This window comes from Neomonachus schauinslandi, chromosome 13, assembly GCF_002201575.2.
Source record: "Neomonachus schauinslandi chromosome 13, ASM220157v2, whole genome shotgun sequence".
Lineage (NCBI taxonomy): Eukaryota > Metazoa > Chordata > Mammalia > Carnivora > Phocidae > Neomonachus > Neomonachus schauinslandi.
The window spans coordinates 60308287-60334640 of NC_058415.1; the positions used below are offsets into that span (position 1 = coordinate 60308287).

General features: G+C 45.2%; 1 protein-coding gene across 1 annotated transcript in view; it reads left to right on the top strand.

The window, feature by feature from the left end:
- Positions 1-26354, top strand: part of CCDC180 (coiled-coil domain containing 180) — a 61274-nt gene that overhangs the window by 14854 nt on the left and 20066 nt on the right. The window contains 15 exon segments of the mRNA XM_044920601.1: positions 685-764; positions 3053-3141; positions 4910-5032; positions 6328-6501; positions 7337-7452; positions 8597-8723; positions 10370-10409; positions 10540-11003; positions 12231-12460; positions 16981-17156; positions 18552-18732; positions 19632-19778; positions 20423-20567; positions 20741-20857; positions 25273-25371. Coding sequence (XP_044776536.1) covers positions 685-764; positions 3053-3141; positions 4910-5032; positions 6328-6501; positions 7337-7452; positions 8597-8723; positions 10370-10409; positions 10540-11003; positions 12231-12460; positions 16981-17156; positions 18552-18732; positions 19632-19778; positions 20423-20567; positions 20741-20857; positions 25273-25371 — 2308 coding nt within the window.

Genomic DNA, 26354 nt, shown 5'->3' on the forward strand with positions numbered 1-26354 from the left:
TTCTTCTTCTTCTTCTTCTTCTTCTTCTTCTTCTTCTTCTTCTTCTTTTTGACATGTAATGTATTATTTGTTTCAGAGGTACAGATCTGTGATTCAACAGTCTTGCACAATTCACAGCGCTCACATAGCCCATAACCCTCCCCAGTGTCTATCACCCAGCCACCCCATCCCTCCCACCCCACCCCCCACTCCAGCAACCCTCAGTTTGTTTCCTGAGATTAAGAATTCCTCATATCAGTGAGGTCATATGATACATGTCTTTCTCTGATTGACTTATTTCGCTCAGCATAACACCCTCCAGTTCCATCCACGTCGTTGCAAATGGCAAGATTTCATTTTTTGATGGCTGCATAATATTCCATTGTGTATATATACCACATCTTCTTTATCCATTCATCTGCTGATGGACATCTTGGCTCTTTCCACAGTTTGGCTATTGTGGACATTGCTGCTATAAACATCGGGGTGCACGTATCCCTTCGGATCCCTACTTTTGTATCTTTGGGTAATAGACCTTTTATGAGTTATATTTTTGGTACCAGGAAATCCCCAGCAAGTCAACTGTTTCTTTAATACCTCCATAGATACTATACTATGGGGTTATGTGCCTTAAAGATGCTGCCTGTTCTGGTAAGCAAATATTTTATTCAAGCATGGCTTCCTTGTCATATCTTCCTTCCCCAGTGACCTTCTGCCCCCCAGTTACAGCAAAGCTCAGCTGACTGAATGGCAGTCTTCTCTCAACTCCCTAAATAAGCACCTTGGTAAGTGAGGTTTGTGGGATGCCACTCGGGTCTCTTCAGAACCCTGTTCATGTAGTAGCCAGTCATTTATGTGAGAGTCTATTATAAACTCAGGAGTGGGGCATGTCCCCCTGGAGGAGAGAGGGAATGCAGATGGAAGAGTGAGCTCTGAGGGTTCATATAGGATCTCCCCATACCTTGCCTGGTAGAGCCCTTTTCCTCCCTCCCACAGCTTCCTGGTCACTGCCCAGCTGGCAGCCATGCCAGCCACATACTCTGATCCCTGAACCTTGACCCCAGCAAGGAGCCAGAGGGATGGCTCTGATGAACTCCTGTGGGGACAGGTTGGGGGCCAGGTACTGGGCATAGGAGATGCCAAGCAGGTGGTCTTATAGTCAGAGAGACATGGGTTTGACCCCCAGCTCTGTGCTGTCCCAACTGTGTGACCTTGGGGAAGGCATGACTTCTCTTGGCCTCAAACTGCTCCTCAATAAAATAGGGATCCCAAGAGGAATAATAAAGGAGGCTCAGTCGATAAGTGTCTGCCTTTGGCTCGGGTCATGACCCCAGGGTCCTGGGATCAAGCCCCATGTCGACTCTCTGCCCAGCGGGGAGCCTGCTTCTGCCCCTCCCCTGCTTATGCTCTTGTTCTCTCTCTCAAATAAATAATTTTTTTTAAAAGAGTAGTTGCAACAGAGACTTTATGGCTGGCAAAGCTGGCAGTATCTACTATCTAGCCCTTTATAGAAAATGTTTGCCAAGCCTTGCTCTAGAAGATATAGGATATTTCCATCTCCTTTGAGGCTTACAGCAACCTGGTAAGGTCAGTAGTGTCATTGTCCCCCTGTGATAGAGAAGGACTCAGAGGCATAGAGAGGAGAGGTATCCTCTACGCCCATGGTCATACAGCTAATGAAGTCACACCTGCACTTGACCTGGGTACTTTGGTTAAGAGTATCCATCATTGCTCCCAGGGCTCTCAGGTTTAAAACTACAGAGGTATTATAATTATAATACCAAGGGTAAGAGCTCCAAGACCCTAAATAATAGCAATAACTGCCATTTACCAGGCACCTCCTGGGGACGGGTGCAGGGCTGGGCCCTGATACCCAGCAGGGTGATTGCCCCTTGGGTGTTTCCCATCCAGGGCAAAAGTCAGGCCATGCAGGATGTTACAGCAAAGAGCAGACAGGTGACCAGCATGTTTCTGGGGACAGAGCTTGGTTAAGGGTCATATGAGACCTTGCCAGGGAAGTGTTCATCCAGTCAAGAACTGCAAGGCAAGAGTTAGCCAAACCCAGGGATAAGGGGAGCTTTTCCGGCAGGGAGAATAGCATGTGAGGAGGCTCAGGGTCAAGACAGAGCTGGGGCCTTTGGGGAAAGGAGAACATGGTGGGGGAGGCTGGAAGATGCCGGGGGTGGGGGGGCCAGACTCTGCTGACCGTGTGGCCATGTGGGGGAGGCTGGGCTTTCTCCGGTGGGAGTGGGAACCCAGGGCAAAGTTCTGAGCTGGGAGTGAGGAGGTCAGAGTGGGAAGAGATCAGAGGGGTACAGGAGTGGAAGCACAGATCACAGTGACTTCATGGGATGGGTGGGGATGTGCTGGCCTAGGAAGCCGCCCTGGGGCTGGAGAAACCAGCTTCAGAGCTGCTCCTCGTCAGTTCCATTGCATATCTTCCACACACACTCCCCCACCCCCGCCCCCGTGTCCTCCATCTACCCAGCTTCCATCCACCCTGTCCTCTTCCTCAGCCCACATCCAAAAACGACTGCCGCAGAATCTTTGTGCTGTGTTTCAGTTTCTAGAACTGCCAGGGACATTAAACTTCAGCTGCTTGTCTCAGACACCAAGAGTCACACCGAGTTTATTAGAAAGTGGGAAACAGTAGACAGGGAGGAGAGAAAACCAATCAGCCAGCTTCTGAGTGTTCTGCTAGCCTATTCACTTCTTAAGGACCTAAGCACAGACGTAATCAGTAAACTCTCGTTAATTTGCACCCTTGTTATTGTTTTATGATTCGGTGCAACCATCTGGAATTCCATTAGTCTTGAAACGGAGTCAAGAATCAGGGTTAGAATAGATTCAGAACAGATAAAGGCAACTCCTCATTCAAGGCCCTTATCTTGGGGTGTTGGGGACTTTGTGAGGAAGGAGATCCCAGCCCCTGCTCAGAATCGGGACCATGGATCTCACCTCAGTTATCTTCGCTAAAGAGAGAAGCTGCCTCCCTTGCGTAGGGGAAACTCTTTCTAATCTCCTCTCTTCCTTCTGGAAGAGCAGCTGACATGTTTTCTTTCTGCCCACGGAGATACCTACCACATGGACTGCATGATGCGGATCCGCCTGCAGTACGAGAAGACGTGGCAGGAGTGCCTGGCCCACGTGCAGAAGTGCAAGGTGGGCGCCCCTCCTGGCCCGCCCCTGCCCCCCTCCAGCCTGGATCCCCTGCTTTCCTTCCTCACACGCCCCAGACCCCTCCTCCCCAGCCCTTCCCACCTGTCACTCAAGGTGGAGCCCAGCCCTTCCTTCTCCAGGAAGACTTCCCTGACCCCACGGATGAAGTGATACACTCTCTGATCACGTCAGGCTTCAGCCTTGACAGTCTGTACCCCTTATAGCACTTGACATTATTGATTCAGGGCAGCTTGGATCAAGGGGGTTATTTCCAGGGTTTCGCTTTTGTAAGATAGTGCGGCCACTGCTGTCACTCCCAGCCTTCCTGTCCACCCCGCCGGCCCCTGTCAGACGGTGAGACCGTAGGTCCCTCGCAAAGCACTTCAATGACAGTGCCTGCTTTTCTGGGGTACAAGGAGATATTTGGTCAAAATGCCCTCTCCCTGCCTCCCGGCTCCAACAAGTTCCTGCTCCTCCTCCCCTCATGAGTCTGTAGAGCTTTTGTTCTGCCGCCGAAACTGTGAGGTGAGCAGAATTCACGGGGAGCAGAGTGCTTCACGGTGCCGGGCAGGGTCCGGTGCTGCGTCCCTGGGGGCTGCGCCACCTGCTTGCACAGGCTCACCTTGAATCCACGAGGTCCTGCAGGGTGGGCGTCACCAGCCCCGTCTGATGATGAGAAGACCAAGTTTGCAAAAGGCCCAGGGGCTGCCCGTTTGCTCTGTGGCCTTCGGGCCAGCCACGTGCCTCTCCGTCAGCTTTTTCAGGGTGTCAAGCCTCAGAAGTAAAGCCTGGAGGGAGAGGAGGGAGGGAAGCTTTTGCCCGAGGAGAGCCTTCCCAGCACCATGCCCCTGACAGTTTCCTCCCCTCATCCAGGGGGGCAGCCTAAGACCTCCCAAGAGCCCAGGGGCCCTCAGTGCTGACCCTCATGCCCATTCTCACTTCCCTTTGTCAGGCACAGCAGGGGAATAAGTTAAAGTCAGCACACGCCCCAAGAGCGTCTTAGGCCTGACAGAGGAAGGGCGCTTGGTATTCCTATTCAGCAGCATTGGAAGTATACAACTATAGACACTTTTTTCTTTTTTAAAGATTTTATTTATTTATTTGATGGAGAGAGACACAGCGAGAGAGGGAACACAAGCAGGGGGAGTGGGAGAGGGAGAAGCAGGCCTCCCGTGGAGCAGGGAGCCCGATGTGGAGCTCGATCCCAGGACCCTGGGATCATGACCTGAGCTGAAGGCAGACGCTTAACGACTGAGCCACGCAGGCGCCCCTATAGACACTTTTTATTTGTGGGAGATATTAGAGTTTGTGCATAAACCAAGGCTTTATTAATACGAAGAGACTGCTTTCCAGTTGGCATAATAGGAATTCAGTTATAGGAAGTAGGAGCCCTGTCTGACTTGCAGCCACACTGAGGCCGTAGCATGGCTGATTATGTCTCTGGGGTCTGCAGGACGACAGTTCTGAGTTCGGATCCCAGCCCCCCACTTGCCAGATGTGTGGCCTCCAGCAAGTTCCTCCACTTCTCTGAGCCTTGGTTCCCTCATCTGTCAAACAGGGCTAATGAGAATGCCTTCAGGGGATTCAGTGAGACAGCAGGATAGGACACAGCGCCTGGACTCGGTGGGCGGACCGAAAAGGTGGACCATCCCCACCACTGTGAGGGTTTCCCCTGAGGCTGGGTGAGAGGCAGACCTCAGGGAGGCAGGGCCAGGCCCCGAGGTGAAGCCCTCCCCGGTCCTAAGCCAGGCTCTGCCCTGTTCCCCTCCAGAAGCAGCTGCTGGACTGGAAAGCCTTCACCGAGGAGGAGGCAGAGAGCCTGGTGAGCCCGTACTTCTTCCAGACGGTGGGAGTGCTGCAGAGTGAGGTGGAGGAGAAGCTGGAGCTCTGGGATGTGCGTAGCTGGGGACCCGCACAGCTGGTCGGGGGCGGGGCACCTGGAGTGCCAGGCTATGAGAAGACTGGAGTCTGGGGGCCCCCAGCTTTCTTGTCACCAGTGAGTCCGAGTCCATCTCCCTGGTCCTGGCCGCCCCCTGGGGCGGTTCTCCGCACCGAGTGCTCCCGGCTGCCCCGCGACCCCCCAGCTGCCCTCCTACGGCCGTGCCGCCCCGGGGCTGGGGTAGCAGTGCTCCTCGGAGCCCTTGCTGAGCCTGCGCATCCAAGGGCCACAAGGAGCAATAAGCCCCTGCCCAAGATGCTTAGAATCTGGAGCTGGGTGGAGAAACATTTTCTGCTAGGCGCCAGAGAGTAAATATTTCATTTCTCTGTGGGCTGTCAGGTCTCTGTAGTAACTTCTCACTCTGCTCTTGTCACACAAAAGCCACGGTGGGCAACGCCGGAACGGATGGGTGTGGCTGCGCTTCAAGACAATTTTATTTGTGAACACTGAAATTTGAATTTCATATAATTCAGTATCTTCGTGGATTTTTTTTTTTTTTTTTTTTTTTAGCCGTTAAAACATGTAAAATCTCTGCTTAGCTCTCAGGGCCACAAAAAACGGTAGAGGGCCAAATTTAGTTCCTAGGCTAAGTTTGTTGACCCCTGGCACCAATGAGAGCATAAAATACATCCATAAAATGGGGAGAGGTGAGGATTTAACAGCAGAGTGTGATGTTTGGCTCAGATGCTAAGAATCAGGGAGCTCCACAGGTCATGATCCTGGAGTCCCGGGATCGAGTCCCGCATCGGGCTCCCTGCTCAGCAGGGAACCTGCTTCTCCCTCTGACCCTCCCCCCTCTCATGTGCTCTCTCTCTCTCATTCTCTCTCTCAAGTAAATAAATAAAATCTTTAAAAAAAAAAAAAAAAAAGAATCAGGGAGCTCCAAAGAAGGAAAGCTGCCCAGGCTGGTGTCTGGGCGGCTCCTGCTTTCTTTGAGGCCCCGCACTTCTCCTTCTTCCCACAAGTGACTTCAGTGGATATGGGACAGGTCTAGAGATGGGACTTCGGGGTCAGCCAGACTGAGGGCATGGCTTTGGGCACACCAGAAGCTGTCCCAGAGGAGGGAGGGCCGTGAGCCAAAGTGTGACCCAGGAAGATGACCCCGAGGGATGGTGCCCAGGCAGCGACGGCCAGTCCTTAGAGAGGTGGGGCCTCTACTGGCTGGCGAGGGAGCCCTGTGAGGGGGGGCCTTCTCCTCACCCTGGGCCAGTTGGCCTTCAAGTCTCCTTCTCTGGGTTCTGCCGCTGCAGAAATCCTTTGAGGGCCTGGCAAAGCAGACAGAATGGCAGAGCTCGAGTCTCTTCAGCTACTTCCAGGAGGCCGTGCAGCTGTGGGAGGCACATGAGAGCGTGCTGTCGGCGCAGGGTCTGGAGCTGGAGAAGAGGATGGAGCAACAGCAGCACAAGCACAGCCTGGAGGAGCAGGTGTGGCTCCGAGTGCCCCGGGGAGCCCCGGCGGGGACAGAAGAGAGGGCCACACCCAGACGGTCGTCTGCTCTGCTTGGTGGCCTATAGCCTCAGCCGGCATTCAGATTAAGAAAAAAAAAATCCCACCATATTTATGGTATCATAAATAAAAATTAACCCCAAACTTATCTGAGACTGAAATGTAAAACCTCCAGCTATAAAACTTACACAGATGTAGAAATCAAGGCTCACCTTGGTCATGGGCTGGATGGGAGTGGAAGAAATATGCCTGCCAGGTCTGGGCTAGTGATGGGTCCTTGGACTCAAATGTGTCTGTAAGAGAGTGTGCATGAGAGACAGACCAGGTGGGGGGGGCGTGTGCAGAGCATCTACCTATGGCAGTCAAGCCGTGCCCACAGGAAATGAGCTGGGCCCCCACCCCACCTGCCTTCACACAGTCTAGGGAGTGGAGAGGCACACCCAGCATGTGATTTTAAATACAATTGGTGTCGAGGAGAGCATGGGACAGGCGCCTTGGGAAGGTGTAGCTGGGGCCTGCCCAGGTGGGGTGGGTATAAGGGACATGTCCCTGAGGAGTCCCATCTGAGCTGGGTCTCCAGGGATGTAAAATAGAGAAGAACATTATCGACAGAGAGAAGAGCCCAGGGCACTGAGGGTAAGTGTGGTGGCACATTTGGTGCCCCCTTTTGTAGGAAAAAGTCCTGCATTTGCTCTGAGGTTCCTGCCCCTCCGTTCTGGTGGTAGGGTCTCTGCATGTCACTCACAGGCACTCTGCGAGTTTTGAGTTTGGTAACTCACATCTGCTTCCTCCTACTTTGGGTGTGGCTGCCAGGCCCAGGAGGCCCACCTTGATAAGCTCTTGGACCAACTGAGGCAGCAAAGCCACGAGGAAACACTGAAGATTCACCTGGAAAAGGCCAAAGATTTCCTGAAGAATATGAAATACAGGTAGGCAGACCAGAATCCAAAAGACAGAAGGGAATGGCCTGAAATTCATATTCAATATCAGAGGTTGCCTGCTTAGGAGCCCAGGGTGTGCTCAGCAAGCTCAAGATTAAAATGTTGCCTCTAGCTTTGGAGAATTCCTAGTGGTCCTTTGCAGCTCTGCTCTCAGCCAACACAGAAGCTTCCAGAAGAACTTTGATCTAAAAAGTTTATGGAGGGAGATTTCAAGGCCTTGTGGTTTAAAGGTCAAGAGCATGGGCCCTCCCACTACCTTTTCAGATTTTAAAACATAGGTGCTCTTTGTTAAAGAAAAAAAAGTTAACTAATCCAAACATGTAGAAATTTCCTCCTCATTCCTGTCCACCTCTTCCTTTTCATGGGCATATACCTTTATTTATGTGGATATAAACACATATACAGTGTTTTTTAAATAAAGGTTGGATTATGCAATGCAATGCAAATAGATCTCTAACTGCAGATAGATGTCCATTTTCTAATGACCATGCAGAATTCATCAATATGGGTGCTTCATAATGGTCTAACCATCTCCCAGTTGTTTAGCTTTTTAAGATTGGTTCCAATTTCTCAATGTTAAAAACAGTACTCTGTGAACTGTCTTGTATCTTTGTGCCATTGTACAACTAATTTTATAGGGACCATTCATAGAAATGAAATTGCGCTGCCAAATGATTCAATACTTAGCTTCAGTACTTAGTTTTCAGAAGTGTATCTTGAGGCAATATCTCCTTCCCCTACCCCCCCAGGCTTGTCTCCTTACCTGGGAAAGAGATAAAGGCCTGATCCCTTGGGCACTGGAGTGTTTGGTGTGATGATGTAGGTAAAGTTCAAGGACAGGGTTAGGACTGTGGACAGGAAATGGGAACCCATGTCCCAACAGAGAACTCTCCTGGTGTGTGTTTTCCAAATGTTCTACGAAGAGTGCGTATTCCTTGTAGGATCAGAAAAAGAGCAAAACAAACCAAGGATTGCCAGAGTGAAAGGAAACACAGACGGTGGCTCTGTGTGGAGCGAACTGCGGCCCCCAGCCCATCTCCGAGCGGCCTGGGGCGGGGCTCTTGGTCAGGGTCTCCCACACTTGGTGGAGCGGCCCCCGCTTAGACAGTGGTCTCGCCTACCCCCCTCCCAGGTATGAGTGTTTCCACAAGCTCCTGACAAAGGAGGTGATGGAGTACCCCGTGATCATACTGAAAGAACTGAACTCCTATAGCTCCACCCTCAGCCGACACTTCTACGTTCGCGAGATCTTTGAACAGGTATGGAAAGCGGTGCAAACACCCAGGCACTCCCCGGGAAGCAAAGTGGAAAGGATATCTTCTAGCTCTGATCTGCCTTCACTTTGTAAGCCTTCATGAACCCCTGCTGAGTTAGACGCTGAGAACAGCAAGGGGTAAGAAGCTGAAGGCGTTTCTAAAAGAGACCATCTCCTCCTTAGATTAAAAGAGGTTGAAGGGCTCCGAATTCAGGCCTCAGGCTTGTATGGAATTATGATGAAAAGACTATTTTCTAGGACTCTGAGTTCCATTCATCCTCCCCACCACTGCCACATAACCCTCCTAAAATATCACTCAGACCTGCCCTCTCTCCGGCTCAGAAGTACCCCCCGCCCCCAGCCACTTCCCCGCCAACTCTGCCGCCTCTGCCAAACCCAACTCACAGTCCTAGATGACCACAGAGGCCCCCACGTCTGGTTCCCACCTTGCCCCTGGCTCTCCTCAGCCTGCTCCTCTGCTGGCAGCCTTCTGTCTCCACACCTCCCAGAGCCTGCCAGCCTTCCACTGCCAGGGACAAGTGTCCCAGCCACTCACGTTCCTCACCCCCTGTCCACTCTCCTCTCTCTGGGTGTGCTTGTATGTTGGTTGCCGGCAAAGACGGGAGTGCAGAACATCCAGAGTAGGTGTTTCCTGAAGGACAGGTATGTCTCACTAATTTTGATTCGGCTTCACTTACCCTTCACACAGTGTCTTGCACGTGATTCCGACACAGTGAATGCTCCCTGGGTAAATGCACGACTACCTGGAATGTCCTGGTCTGACCCTCCTAGAGTTTGTCTCTTTCCCACACAGCCAGCCAGAGTCCTGTGTGGCCAGACCTGACACTGCTTGTGGTTATCACTGAACCTAGCTGAGGCTTTCTCATGTATATGGGGGTCCCCAGCTCCTCAGAGAATCCCCCCAGAGAGGAGGGATCTCTGTTTCATTGTTGATAAATGTTTCCTCTGGCACCTAGGTTGAGGTGGCACTCAAGCTATAGGAGGGGGAGCTCACCATCTGCACTTTGAGATCGTCTGGTTACCTGGGTTCAAGTTGAGGTGCTATTATGATCTCCATGGCACAAGGGAGGACATTGAGCCCCATAGGGCTTAAGGAGCTTGGCCAAGGTCATGCAGCTTGAAAGGAGCTGGGATTCAAATCCAGACCTGCAAACTCTACAGCCCACACTATTATCCATGGCACAGTATATTCATGACTACATCTAGAGTCTGTGAAATGGAATTTGTAGGCTTAATGAAGGGGCTCCCAGATCACATAAATCATGTTCATTCTGTATGTTCACATTCAGCACTGGGAGCAGCAGATTTCTGCCCCTTGTCTGCATCCTTCAATTTATACTTTCTTGCTCTTTGCCCTGGATCACTACAAAAATGTGAGAATGAGAGTTTATTTACTCATGCCTATTATGTGATAGAAAGATTTGCTAGCCTGCCTGGGATTAAGGCAAACTGATTCCCTGGTTTGGGAACACTCTGATTACCCCAGGAAAATAAGTAGTCAAGGCCCACATCAGATGCTGAAGGGGAGGGGTGGGTGCTTCTACTTAAATGAGAAGAGATGCCCTTAGACGTGGCACTCCGGAGAAAAGCGGTGCTGCTCACTCAGTGCCCTGTGGTTTTTCTTTGTAGACCTTGGATGGGGAAGTCATTTTCAAACTCAGGGAACCAGGTAACACTATTATAATTCAAGTCTAATCCTCTCTGACTTCACTCTTGTACATTTGTGGGCTGGGTGGGCCCAATCCAGGCTACCTTGGTAACCTGTTTTTCCTTGTGCTTTTGGGGTTGGTCATCAACAGAAGCACACGAAAAACACTTCCAGGAGAGTATGAGAAAATGGAGAAGCAAGCAGAGGGCTAAAGTGGAAATGAGCAAAAGTGAGGAAGGTGAAAGTAGCGGGACAAGTCCCTCCAGGCCAGCAGAAGAGACAGAAGAAGATGACCAAGGATTTGAGTCTTCCTTAACTGAAGAGATGGCAGTGAGCCAGCAGGAACAGTCTGTACTGAGTGACAAGATGGATGAGTCCAGTGAGGAATCTGATCAGGAATCAGAAAAAATGCAAGTTGAAAGAGACAGCTCCTTAAAATCATCCCTGAACCAGGAAAATGTGATGGTTCAAGAAGAGGAGATGGAGGAGGAGAAAAGGAAGGAGGAGGAAGAGAAGGCAAAGGTGGAGGAGAGGGAGAAGGAGAAGAGGAAGAAGAAAAAGAAGAAGAAGGAGGAGGAGAAAGAGGAAGAACATGAGAGTTTATTTATGGATGAGGTAGGCCAGCAATGGATCCATTCTTGGGTATGGGGAAAGCGTGCTAGGCTCACTCTGCATATCCCTAATACAAGCTGGGGTCCCCAGTGATGCAGTCTCCATTGGGATTTATAAATGTATGCACATCTTTTATTTTGTCAACAGGAATCCAATTCTTATCTCACAACAGTGCTTTTTAAAATTCACTTTTTTCTCCTAACATCTTATACTGCAACTTACTCTGAAGTCACCCCTTAACTGTATGGCTTTCCTTGTTCTTCCCTGGTCATCTCTTTCCCAGCTCTTCTTTCCTGTATAGACCAACCTAGTCTCTCCATTCCCTCTCTCTTCCTATTCTCTTGTGAAGCAGAAAAGACCCATATCCAAGTTGGCAGACAGAGCTCTCCTTGGAGTGCAGGGAATTTACTCTCATATTAATAAATTTGTCCTCAAAACACATTCCAATTCATAGACCAGTAACTTGAATTCCATAATCATGAAATTGCAAGACTCTCTTCCTACATTGCTGTAGAAGAATTGGCTTAGGAGACTTGTTTTTGAGCAGGGATCCCAAATTCAAATGCCCACAGCCATGTAATAGAAAAGAGGTCTGGAGACCAACTGTAAAATAGTGACAAGTGGTGAAGACAATTGTCTTAGTCTGTTGGGACTGCTATAACAGAATACCATAGACTGGGCAGCTTATAAACAACAGAAATTTATTTCTCACTGTTCTGGAGACTGGGAAGCCCAAGATCAGGGTGCCGGCAGATTTGGTGTGTGGTGAGGTCCCACTTCCTGGTTCGTAGACAGCCATATTCTCACTGTGTCTTCATATGGTGGAAAGAGCCAACTCTTTTATAAGGGCACTAACCCCATTCATGAGGGCTTTTCCCTCCTGACCTAATCACCTCCTAAAAGCCCACCTCCAAATAGCAACACACTGGGGATATGAATTTCGGAGAGCACCTACCATTTAGTCTAAGGCACCTGTGCACTCATTACTCAGCTGCAGCCAATAATGCCATGTGGGAATGGAGACTCAGAATTGCCAGATTTTCTGATTTTTAAGAGAAATCCGAAATGCAAATTCTTTAGAATTTCCTGATTTTGAAAGCACTATGTTGGGCAAAAAATATACAGGCACGATTCAGCCCACAGGTTTACAACCTTGATATCAAGGATCCTGTGGTTGGATCCCCAGGTCTGTCTGATGACGTCAAGTCTAAAGTCTCCTCTTCTGCATAGGCTGAAGCCCAGGAAGAGAATCTGGGGAAGATCTCCGATGAGGACATGGAATCCTTCACAACCTCCAGCGGACACACTTATTTTGTCTTCCTAACCCTGGAACAAAAAGAAGAGAGTTGCAAGAAGCCCCATTCCAACCTTTCTACCATTCTCATCAATGACATTTCCAGTGCCAACTTCCTAGAACAAGTGATCATTCCATCCAGACTAGTTTTACAAATTAAGAAACAGTGAGTAGAAACCCATTTTATTCTCATTCTCCTGTCCTAAGTTTATTAACAAGGTGAGGTATTATAATAAAAGATTAGACTAGTTTCAGTTGGAAAAAGAAAATATGTAGGCAACTGAGGGTTGAGGTGAGAAACAATAAAAAAAAAAATAGTAAATTTCCAGGAATTATTTGTAGTCACAGATATCTTCTGTGAGAGTAACCCGCTCCGCCTGTCCCAGGATGCCTTGCTGGCCTGAGCCTTGTACATAAGAAATAGTGTTTTCCCTGCAAGATTTTAGAACCCCTGGCACATGTGGAATCTTACGGTTTCCCTTTCTTCCTTCCTTCCCTTTTTTTTTTTTTTAAATAATTATGTAGCTATAGACCCTAGGTATGAGTTTATATCAGCATAGTGTTTGGCTCTGGTTATATGACACATTAATTGCCGAAAATTAGAAAATTGAAAAAAGTACAATGAAGAATATAAAAATGACCCATGATTCTACCACTGAGAATTTATCTCCCCTAAATCCCAAGTTTCTGGGCCTCTGTGTTTGAATTTGGACCCAATGTGGGAATTTGCAGTTGGCTTTAGGATAGCGTTTCCATTGCACTCCTGACTCTACAATGTCATAGCTAGGACTAACCAGCTAGAGATCACCTGATTAGTCTACCTCCTATGTGTAGACATGGGCAGGGAGTAGAAGGAGTTAAGTCAGGCTTTTGGACTCTTCTCTTTCACCTCAGCATCATCTCACCTTGAAAATGTCTCTTGACTTGAAACTCATCCTTTCTCCTTCTCTGTCACAAGCCATTGTCTGTCTTCTCCTTAAAGAAGAAAAGCAAGGACCACCACAAGAGCTAATATTTATTGAGAGAATTTAATACTCTCAATAACTATGAAAGAGGTGCTATCATTAGCCTATGTTACAAAGAAACTGAAGCTCAGGGAGTTAGTAATTTGGATAAGATCTCTGAGCTAAGAAGTAGTTGGATCTAGGATATGAATCTAGACCATGTGATTCCAGAGTCTTGAACCAAACACTATGCCATCTGGCCTTGGAATTAACCAGAAAAAGTTCTGTGTCAAACTAATTGGATTTGCATGTTGAAGGATACAGTACTGAAAAGTATGGAAATCATGCATTAATGAATCATCCAAAGGGAACACACCTGGTAACCAGTACCCCCTCCCCCAAACAGAACATGACCAACTCTCCAGGAGACCCTTCATGTATTCATCTCTAGGCACCGCCCTCTCTTCCTTAAGGATAGCAAATATTCTAACTTCTTTTGCTTGTTTTTGAACTTTATTTAAATAGAATCATAGAAAATGTACTCTTTTATGTTGGAATTCTTTCATTATATTTGTGAGATTCGTATGTATTTTTGAATGTGGGTTCAGCTCATTTTTATTTCTGTATGGTATTCCATTATAAAAATACATAACCCATTTTCTTTATCCATTCTACTACTGAGGCACGTTTGGATTGTTTTTTATTGGGGAATGGAACAATGCCACCCTGAACATTCTTCTTCTTTTTTTTTTTAAGTTCAATCAGCCAACGTATAGTACGTCATTAGTTTCTGATGTAGTGTTCAGTGATTCATAAGTTGCGTGTTACACCCAGTGCTCATCACATCATGTGCCCTCCTTAATACCCATCACTTGGTTACCCCATTCCCCCAACCCCCTTCCCTTCTGCAACCCTCAGTTGTTTCCCGGAGTCTAGAGTCTCCCATGGTTTGTCTCCCTCACTGATTTCTTCCCATTCAGTTTTCCCTCCCTTCCCCTATAGTCCTCTGTGCTATTCCTTATATTCCACATATAAGTGAAACCATATGATAAATGTCTTTCTCTGCTTGACTTATTTCACTTAGCATAATACCCTCCAGTTCCATCCATGTCGATGCAAATGATAGGTATTCATCCTTTCTGATGGCTGAGTAATATTCCATTGTATATATGAACCACATCTTCTTTATCCATTCATCAGATGAAGCACATGTTGGCTCCTTCCAGTTTGGCTATTGTGAATATTGCTGCTATGAACATTGGATGCATGTGCCCCTTCTTTTCACTACATCTGTATCTTTGGGGTAAATACCCAGTAGTGCAATTACTGGGTCATAGGGTAGCTCTATTTTTAATGTCTTGAGGAACCTCTATACTGTTTTCCAGAGTGGCTGTACCAGTTTGCATTCCCACCAACAGTGTAAGAGAGTTCCCCTTTCTCCACATCCTCGCCAACATTGCTGTTCCCTGTCTTGTTAATTTTAGCCATTCTAACTGGTGTAAGGTGGTATTTCATTGTGGTTTTGATTTGTATTTCCCTGATGGCTAGTAATGTGGAGCATTTTTTCATGCGTCTGTTAGCCATTTTTATGTTGTCTTTGGAGAAGGTGTCTGTTCATGTCTTCTGCCCATTTCTTGGCTGGATTATTTGTTTTTTGGGTGTTGAGTTTGATGAGTTCTTTATAGATCTTGGATACCAGCCCTTTATTTGATATGTCATTTGCAAATATCTTCTCCCATTCCATGGGTTAAATATTCTTGTACAAGTCTTTTGGTGAACATATGTCTCCATTTCTGTTAGGTATATAACTGAGAGTGGAATTGTTGGGACATAGGGTTATATGTATGTCCCTCTTGAGAAGATACAACCAAAAGATACTACCAAAGAGTTTTCAAAAGTGATTTTGTTTTAACAGTTTTCAACAGTGTGTGAGAGTTCCATTTGTTCCACATCTTCATCAACACTTGGTATTGCCAACAGTTTTTGTTTTAGCCATTCCAGTGTACATGTAGTGGTGTTTCATTGTGGTTTTAATTTGCATTTTCCTGAAGAGTAATGATGTGTACCTTTTCATATACTTGTTGACCATTTGGTTATCTTTTCTGAAATGCCTAGTCAAATCTTTTGCCCATTTTTTCCTGGTGGATTGTCAATCTTTTTTCTTATTAATTTATGTGAGTAAATTACCTATCCTAGATATGAGGTTGTTGTTAGGTAAATAAGTGGCAAATGTTTATCCCTCTCTGTGCTTGCCTTTTTTTTTTTTTTTTTTACTCACCTAAAGGCATCTTTTGATGAAAAGAAATTCTTATTTGTAATAAGGTCCTATTCATCAACATTTTTTCATTAGGGTTAGTGTACTTTCTATCTTATCCAAGAAATCTTTGCTTGCCCTAAGGTCGTGAAAGTATCCTCCTATGGTATTTACTACAAATGTTATTGTTTTAAATTTCCGCATATAGATGTAAAATCCACCTGGAATTAATTTTGTTTATGTGTGAGATAGGAGTCAGATTTCTTTCTAAATGGATAACCACTTGACCCCAGAAGACTCTCCTCTCCCCACTGTTCTGCCGCACTTCCTTTCTGTTTCTCTGTGTATCTATGCTTGCATTACTGCCTCACCCTGCCTGATTACTGTAGCTTTATAGTAAGTCTTAATAACTGGTAGTGTAAGTTCTCCAACTTTGGGCTTCTCTTCAACTATCCTTGGCCGTTTGCATTTCTGCATAAACCTGAGATCAGCTTATCAGTTTCTGGAAGAAGACATCTGCTGAGCTTTTTATTTTTATTTAGTTTTTTAAAAAAGATTTACTCATTTATTTTAGACTGTGTGTGCACGCAAGGTGGGGAGGGGCAGAGAGAGAGAATTTTCAAGTAGAGTCCCCACTGAGCTTGGAGCCTGACGTGGGGTTTGATCTCATGACCCATGAGATCATGACCTGAGCCGAAACCAAGAGTCAGATGCTTAACCAACTGAGCCACCCAGGTGTCCTGATTGCATTGAATCTATAGATAAATTTTATTGAATTGAATCTATCGATAAATTTGGGGGAAAACCAACACTTTAACAATACATAGCCATCTTAACAATTCATAAATTTTGATAAGGAAGAAGTGATGAGTTGGGAAAAATATTTATAGCTCACATCACAATCAAATGACCTCATGTTCCCAATATATAAGGAGTGCCCATATAAAGAAATTGATAAGAAAAACAGCATCTACACAATGGAGAAATGGGCAAAAGATATTAATGGATAGTATGTAGAAAAAGAAATTAAATAGGCTTAAACACAGGCCAGTATGCTCAGTTTTGGTCAAACCATGATGAAATTGACAAATTCAAAAGCTTGGCAATCTGCTCTGAGGCTGTGGAGAAATGGGAACTGTTATTGCAGATGGCAGTTCCGGCTGCCTTGCCATGAAAGCAGGTCAGTCATATCTTCAAGAACCACACATGTATTCTAGCCTTTGATTCAACAATTCCAGTTCAGGGAATGTATCCTATAGAAATTTTACACTTGACGTTGCAGCCTTTTTTGAAGAACAGATGGTTGGAAACCATCCAGTGTCCTCCAGCAGGAGTCTGGTTAAATTCATGGTGGTCCATCCAGACAAAGGAATATAACATAGTTGGGAAATAAAATAAGGAAGAAGTGAAAGGGGGAAGAACTTTCTGTATCGATATGAAAAGCTCTCTCCAGCTGGCAAAGCTGACCCTCACTGGTCTCTCCCTCAGACTTCGAGCTGGCTTTTTCGACCACCTAGAGAAGTGGTTTGACCAATGTGTCCTCAAAACCCGGGTCATGGTGACCACCAAGATCAATGAGCTGGAATCAGAATTGGAGCTGCGTCAGCATCTGCATGAGCCAAGAGCCAAGCGCATTGAAAAGGACATCCATAATGTCAGGGCAGGTAGAGACCCCGCCTGGGAAGGCTGCCCTGTGCCACACACCTGGAGTCTGTGCCACCGCAGTTCTACATTCATTAGGTGCCCCTGTGTGAGGGTTCCACCCCTCAGGCTGGCAGACAAGGCAGTACTCAGAACCCACATTTGAAATTAAAAAAAAAATTTTTTTTAAACAGGACTTTAGATACTAGAATGAAGAGTACTGTCCTGTTCTAGCTGTGTGAATACCAGATCTGCTCACACACCTATCGGATACATACCTGCATAGCAGGTGCTCTAGAGGCAAGCTTGTAGCTCAGGAATCAGAGCTATTAGGATCGGCCTCTCTAGCTGTGTGACTCTGGACATGTTACCTGACCTCTCTGATCCCTCCCTTACTTGCAGAAGGGGATATTGTTTGGTGGTAATTAACTCTTTCTGAAAGGGTACAGTGAGGAATCATGAGCAAGTGGTACCCATTAATTTAAGCTCACAATTTATAACTGAAAAAGAGGTGCCATTTCTCTCTTAGGCAGAGGGCTCCATTAGAGGGTGGCATACTTTTAGTTGGATCCTCGATGACCCTGTTGGGTTTTCAGTTGGGTCACACTTCAAACTTTTTCATAGACCCTTTGAGCTCCCAGAGTGACCCCACATGGTCCCAACCAAATCCCTCCTGCCTGGAACAGTGACAGAGTTATGGAATCAGACAGCCTGGCCTGGAGTCCCTGTGCTTGTGGCCTGGGGAGCCCTGCTTGGTTTTGGAACCTCATTGTGTTCATCTGGAAAATGTGTGCATTAAATATAAATATAAATTGAGATGCTCTATGAAGGCTGATTTCCTGCCCCTTCCCTGGCTCCCTGCCCCAGTGCACAATGGGGAGATTGAAGTCAGAGAAACAAGGTCCCTGCACTCATTTTTGGCAGAGCTGGGATGACCGCACTTTCACCTGCAGGCAGTAGGAAGATAGGGTGGCTGACCTGGGGCTATTTGCCAGCTCTAAAGGCCTCTGATAGAGCCCTTGAAGCCAAATCCTCGTTCCATTTACTCCACCCTAGAAGTCCTTTGGAATTCAAGCTCCCTGGAAAGAGCAGCCACTGATAGACAGGAACAAACTCTGACCACCTTGCCCAGTGTCTGTGCTGGCTGTTTTCTCCAGACTCTCTCACCACAATCCCCACCTTTCCCAACACCCTCCACCCAACCCACCTGCTCCTGGGTGTCTTCACATGCAGGGACCCCCCCCTGCTCACAGCCTGGACAGCCTCCTCTCCAGTTAGAGACCCTGGGGCAGTCTCAGATTGGCCTCTCTCAGATCTGCACCCATTCCCAAGCCAACAGCGGTCACCATCCAGGAGAGGAACGTCCTGAGGTGACCTGAGATCCCAGAGGGCCTCAGCTCCCCCTCATCCTTTTTCAGCTGAGCTCTTGCTTCATCAAGAGCGGCTGGACAGCCACTGTGCTGGGGTGACTGAGACGCTAAGGAAGGAGAGGCTGATGTTCTGCCAGTTCCAAGAAGAGCAAAACATAAAGAGCAAAAACTTCCGCCGCAAGATTTACGACATGGAGCACATCTTCTTGAATGCCACAAAGAGCCAGAGGTGAGGTTCCTGGAATCCCAGACACGAGATGTCAGCCTTTGGCTGCTCTATCCTGGTGGATACGAGTCAGTTGTCCAGGCCCCACAGCAACCTTCTCTTTTCAGCTCACCTCTTCACACAAGTCAGAGTCTTAACTGTGTGAACCGTCTGGTGGGGAGCTGGGGGCTGGGTGAACAGCCAGGGAGAGAAAAAAGGTCACACATGGTCAGGATGCAGGGATACTACTAACCTGCCCTGAAATGTCCATGTGGGGAAAGCCCACTTCCATCAAGGGGGATCAGGAAGAGCTTCCTGCAGGAGGCCGCCCACTCCCCCCAGCCTGGGATGGAGGAAGGTGAAGAGGAGACAGAATTTTCCCCTCAGGAAGGAGCACTGGCCCAGCTTGAGGTGAGGATGTGCTCACGGCAGAGTGAGGGGTTCCAAGGAGGCCATTCAGGGATTTGAGATGGAGCCTTCATTCAGGTAACAGGTGAGGAGCCCTCACAGGTGTCCGGTACACAAGAGGCTGCTGGTTAGGGTGGACTTAAAGGTAAAGAGAAAACTTGCAGGGTGCTCCTTCGGGAGAGCACCAGCCCCAGGAGCCACATTGCTGGGGGTTAGAGAAAGACAGATCACTGCAGGGAGGCTGAAGATCCAGTGGGACCTGGGGATTCCTTTAGTAATTTGGTGGCAAGGGCTAGAGAGAGGAGAGGGATGTCCTCTGCTACAGCACATGGAGAGTTCCACACTGTGTCCTGCACACACTGGCATTTTGAATTTCCTTTTAGCCTCTTTTTCTACCCAGAGGAACATGGCCGTGGTTCTGTGGCTCCACAGCTGCGCACAGCAGTGGAGCTCAGGCAGCCCCGAGGCTGCCCTTCCACACCCAGGTCACCCCCCTGCCCTCCTGTGTCCCACAGGCTGGTTAGTCTCAGCAGCACGCTGCACCGGGAGCTGCTTAGCTATGTTGATGTCATCCAGGTGTCCCTGCGCAGCTTCCGCCAGTACTTGGAGGAGAGCATGGGCAAGCTTCGCTTAACCAACATTGAGTTCATCAAGCACTGCAGGTGGGAGCCCGCATCTGGGGCCCCTGTGGGCACTGGGCTTTCTCTCTTGAGAAGTGGTCTTGTTTTCCTTACTTTTTTATTGTGACAAAATATATGACTAAAACTGTGCATTTTAACCATTTTTCAGGTGGACAGTTAGTTCAGTAGCATTAAGTACATTCACGTTGTTGTGCACTATCCCTCTCCAAAATTTTTCATCTTCATAAACTGAAACTCTGAATGCATTAAACACTAACTCCCACTCTCCTCCCCCAGCCCCTGGTAGTCATAATTCCATTTTTTGTCTCTGTGAATTTGACTATTGTAGGTGCCTCATATAAGTGAAATCATACAGTGTTTGTCCTTTTGTGTGTCTGGCTTATTTCACTTAACATAACATCTTCAAGAGTCCATATAGCATATGTCAGAATGTCATTCCTCCTTAAGGCTGCGTACTACTCCATTGTGTGTAAACACCACATGTTGTTTCTCTGTTCCTCCCTTGAAGGACATTTGGGTTATTTCACTGCTTCTATCTTTGAATCACCTGTATTCATTTTTCTGTGATCCTATAGTTTCTAAAGCTTTGTCAACCACAGGTTTTGGGATGGGTGGGAAGTTTCAGGTCTGATCAGTGGTTTGTATTTCTCTCAAACTATTTTCAGATTGTTTTCTGAGGGAGGCAACTTTTCTTCTGAAGAAATTGACTTACTGTGTCATCGACTGGAGAAGGAAGCTTCCCGAATAGAGTTTGTTGAAAGTTTAATCATGATCAACATGGAGAAGATGGAGAGTGAATACCTGGACCAGGTGAGGGAGTCCTGCCCCTGACCTCCAGCCAGGCTCCCAGGTCACCCTTGCTCATTGCCTGATGGGTCTGCCAAGCCCCCTTTTTCAAAAAATTGAGCCCGTCCCCCTCTGGTTCCAAAGTCTGTAAGTTCCAAATTAAACCCCCCTCCTTTACTTTTTATATATCTTTACAGGCCAATGATGTCATCAACAAGTTTGAAAGCAAATTCCATAATCTGGCTGTGGACCTTATTTTCATAGAGAAAATCCAGCGGTTGCTGACAAATCTGCAAGTGAACATCAAGTGTGAGGTAGGACTGATTCATTCTTCACCTGCATGCTAGACACTGTCCCAAGTGCTGGGGATACGACTGTGGGCTCTGCCCCATGGGACTTGAACTCTAGCCAGGGAGACAGATATTAAATCATAATAGCCTCTAGGATTCATTGCGTTATTATGCACCATATATCCTGCTAACTGACTTATTTTGATCAGCTGTGTTAGTCCTCCAAAGAACTTGTTTTTTTCCCCTATTTTAGAGACAAAGAAACTGAGGCAGAGAGTAATTAAGTGACTTAGACAAGAGCACAGAACTCTTGAATGTGAAACCAAAATGTGAACTGAAGTCAATGATCTTAAATAAACAAACTAACTGTACACCTCAAGGAACTAGGAAAAAAAAAATTAAACCCAAAGTTAGCAGAATGAAGGAAATCACAAAGATCAGATCAGAAATAAATGAAACAGAGACCAGAAAAACAATAGAAAGGATCAGTGAAACTAGAGATGGTTTTCAACAATAAACAAAATCAACTAACCTTTAGCTAGACTAAGAAAAAAGAGACGAGACTCAAATAAAATCAGAAATGAAAGAGAAGACAGTGCAACTGATACTGCAGAAATACAAGAATCTTAAGACTACTATGACTAACTATATGCCAACAAATTGGATAACCTAGAAGAAATGGAAAAAGTTCTAGAAACAAAGCTACCAAGACTGAATTATGAACAAATAGGAAATCTGAAGAGACCAATAATGAGTAAGGAGATTGAATCAGTAATCAAAAACCTCCCAAAAAAGAAAACTTAGGACCTTATGATTTCATGGGTGAATTCTACCAAACATTTAAAGAAACCTTAGCACCAATTCTTCTCAAACTCTTCCCAAAAAATAGTACAGGAGGGAATACTCCCAAATTCATTTTACAAAGTCAGCATTACCCTGATACCAAAGACAGATAAGAACACGATAAGAAAACTACAGACCAATATCCCTGATGGATATAGATGCAAAAATCCTCAACAAAATATTAGCACACCAAATTCAACAGCACGTTATATATTATGATCAAGTGTCATTTATCTCTGGGTTGCAAGGATGGTTCTATATATACAAATCAATCAATGTGACACCATATTAATAGAATAAAAGACAAAAATCATTTAATCATCACAATAGATGCAAAAAAAAGCATTTGACGATGTACAACATCTTTTCTTAATAAATTTGTTAAATAAATTAGATAAAGGAGGAACATACCTAAGTATAATAAAGGCCATATGTGACAAGCCCACAGCTAATATCATACTCAACAATGAATGGTTGGAAGTGTTTTATCTAAGATCAGGAACAAGACAAGGGTGCCCCCTTTCACCACACCTATTCAACATAGTAGTGGAAATCCTAGCCCGAATGATCAGGCAAGAAAAAGAAATAAAAAGCATTCAAAAGAAAAGGAATAAGTAAGATCATCTCTGTTTACAGAACATATGATCTTATATATAGAAAATCCACCAAAAAACTGTTAGAACTGATCAACAAATTCAGCAAAGTTGTAGGATACAAAATCAATATCAAGAAATCAGTTGTATTTGCATATACTAACAGCAAAACATCTAAAAAAAGAAAGAAAACAATCTCATTCACATTAGCATCAGAAACAATAAAACACTTAGGAATAAATTTAACAAAGGGGATGAAAGTTCTATACACTGAAAACTACATGAGAATCTGATAAAAGAAATTGAAGAAGACAAACAAATGGAAAGATATCCCATGTTAATGGATCAGAAGAATTAATATTGTTAAAATGTCCATACTACCCAAGCCTATCTATAGATTCAGTGCAATCCCTATCAAAATCCCATTGGAATTTTTCACAGGAATAGGAAAATCCATCCTAAAACTTCTCTGGAACTGCAATAGATTATGAATAGCCAAAGCAATCCTGAAAACGAAGAGCAAAGCATCACAATTCCTTATTTCAAACTATACTACAAAGCTATAATAACCAAAATAGTATGGTACAGGTATAAAAATAGACCTCTAGATCAATGAAACAAAATCAAAAGTTCAGAAATGAACTCTCACATATACAGTCAACTAATATTTGACAAGGAAGTTAAGAGTAGTCAATGGGGGAAAGGATAGTCTCTTGAATAAATGGTGTTGGGAAAACTGCATCACCACATGCAGAAGAATGAAACTGAACCCCCATCCTACACCACACACAAAAATTAACTCAAAATGGATTAAAGTCCTAAACGTAAGACCCCAAACCATAAAACTCTGGGAAGAAAACATGGGGAAAAACTCTTTGATGTTAATTAGTCTTGGCAATGATTATGTGGATGTGACACCAAAAGCACAAGCAACAAAAGCAAAAATTAACTAGTGGGGCTGCATCACATTGAATAGCTTCTGCACAGCAAAAGAAAGAACAAAATAGGGGCGCCTGGGTGGCTCTTTCGTTCAGCATCTGCCTTCAGCTCAGGTCATGATCCCAGGGTCCTCGGATCGAGCCCCGCATCGGGCTCCCTGCTCGGCAGGAAGCCTGCTTTTCCCTCTCCCACTCCCCCTGCTTGTGTTCCTGCTCTCGCTATCTCTCTCTCTGTCAAATAAATAAATAAAATCTTTAAAAAAAAAAAAAGAGCAAAATGAAAAGATAACCTATGGAATAGGAGAAAATATTTGCAAATAATATATCTGATAAGAGGTTAATATACAAAATATATAAAGAACTCATATAACTCAATAGCAAAAGAAGCAAACAATATGATTTAAAAATGGGCAGAGGAACTGAATAGACATTTTCCCAAAAAAGACATACAAATGGCCAACAGGTAAGTGAAAAGGTGCTCAAAATCACTCATCATCAGGGAAAGACAAATCACAATGACAATGAGGTATCAACTCACACTTGTTAGAATGGCTGTCATCAAAAAGACAAGAGATAATAACTGATGGCAAGGGTGTGGAGAAAAAAGAACCCTTGTGCAGTGTTTGGGGGAATGCAAACTGGTGAAGCCACTGTGGAAAACAGTATGGAGTTTCCTCAAAAAACTAAAGGTGGAACCACCATCAATCCCATTTTGGGGGGTATATATCCAAAGGAAAGGAAAATATGGTCTTGAAGAGATATCTGCACTCCCATGTTCAATGCAGCATTATTCACAATAGCTGAGGTGTGGAAACAGATGTGGAAACAGGCAGAGTGTCTGTCAACCAACAAATGGATAAAGAAGGTGTATATATATATACAACGGAACATTATTTGACCATGAAAAGGAAGGAAATCCTACCATTTGTGATAACATGTATGGACCCTGAGGGCATTATGCATAGTGAAATAAGTCAGAGAGAGAAAGACAAATACCGTACAATCTCACTTTTTTGTGGAATCTAAAAAAGCCAAACTCATAGAAACAGAGAGTAGAATGGTGACTGAGGGGTATGGGAAATGCGGACTGAGGGGTATGGGAAATGCGGAGATGAGGGTCAGTGGGTAAAAACTCAGTTATAAGACAAATAGGTTCTGGGGATCTAATGTGCAGCATGGTATTATAGTTAATAATACTATGTTGTATACTTGAAATTTGCAAAGAGAGTAGATCTTAAATGTTTTCATCACAAAAAAGAAATGGTAATTATTTGATGTGGTGGAGGTATCAGTTAACATTATGGTGATAATTATTTTGCAATATATAAGTGTATCAAATCAACACATTTGTATACCTTAAACTTACATAATGTTATATGTCAATAATATCTCAATCAAGCCAGGAATGGCTTTGACTTATTTTTAAGCTTTTTTCTGTATGGAAAGGTTTCATATATATTATATATGTGTACATATATAATGTATAATACATATATGTATATATGCACAAAGAACAAAACTGCCTCTTGCTACTTATACAATTTTTTAAGCTATAAAATCTTTAAAGATTCTTTCAAAAACACTACTGTGATTGCTTCCCTCTCCTGAATGTGTTGCCATTTTTACTTAGCCATTCCTTTTTGGAGGAAAATTTGGTGGATTTCACTTATTATTATACCAAACACCCTTGCACAGGAAACTCTGATTATGTCCATAGGGTATCTCCCAGAGCTGAAATTACAAGGGCAGAGCATGAATGTTTTAAGGCTCCTCATGTTTTCCAGGTGGCTTATGCAGACAACCCTCACCAGTGGGACAATGTCCTCAACCACTACTGTGGGTTGTTGATTTTATTTTTAAACCTTATCTGTTTGAGAGTAAAAAACAAAACAAAACAAAAAATGCTTTTACATTTGCATTGATCTAGTTTCTGATAACATTGTGCATTCCCCCTCATTTCATTTTTTCAATATTGACTTCATCTCTCAGATAATATATTTTGCTGAACATTTTCCTGATCAAAATAGGAACTAGAGACAAATCATGGAACCTCTGGTTTTTCTAGGTCGCAAAATCCAATTTGCAAACAGATGGATTAAATTCTTCTCTGGAACAGCTCCAAAGGAAAGTAGAAATGTGTCAAAACTCAAAGGGAGGTAAAAAAGTAAGTATTCGGTATTTGCTAAGCTATGAATAGTAAAGATGCATTACACAAGAATTATAAACTGGAAGTAAACTTACATCTCTCATCAAGATTTCTCCAGCTCCAGAGGGGCCTCTGAGCCTTCCCACTTAACCCCTGCTTTATTCAGTGGAATTAAGGAAGAAAAGAAAACACAGACACCTCCTCCAGCCCCCAGCCCCTCCCAGGCAGGCTTGTAGAGTCCAGTGAGTGTGGGGCTTCTGTCTGACCTCATTCCCCTTCTGATGTCACCAGGCATCCCTCCCTGTGATTGGAACTCAGCCCTAGATGAAAAATAGAAGTAGGACTCTACCCTCTGAACAACCACTTTTTTGTTTGATTTTTCATTTGCTTGGTTTTTTGATCATTGCACATACACTGGTGTCTTCTGTTTTTTACGTATAAGCTGTGAAGAGTCCAAATGAGAGCAATATAGATCAGCATAGCAGGTCTCTGCATGTTTATGTTGTTTACTTGCTTGTTCTCCCCCATGAGCACACATCTCTGTGTCCTGTTCAACATTCGTCCTGGCCTCCCTGAGCAGTGTTTTCTCAGCACTCAACCAGGCACTTGAGAACCAGATGTCTCAGCTGGAGGTTTCTTGAGTGGGATGCTCCTTTCTCAACAAGCTCTGTCTTTTCTCTTCCATTTCAGTGACTGAGTTGAGGTGTTTTTTTTGTCAACACTGAGAGGACATTTAGTTTCTATCTTTATTGCTTTTTCTTGCATAGCAACACGTGCTTCTTGAAGAAAGTTCAAACATCCACAAAGCACAGAGTGAATACATGTCCCTCATCTTATTCTCATTTTTTGCAGGGCCCCCAGTGACCTCTGTATTTTCATGCAGTAATTTCAGCACATCCCTGGGGAATACAGGGAAAGTAGGTTAATCTGAAGTGACCCCTTCAACAGACCCTCTAGGGACAGCTCTGCCTCTTCCAGAGCAGAAACATTTGCTCTTCCAC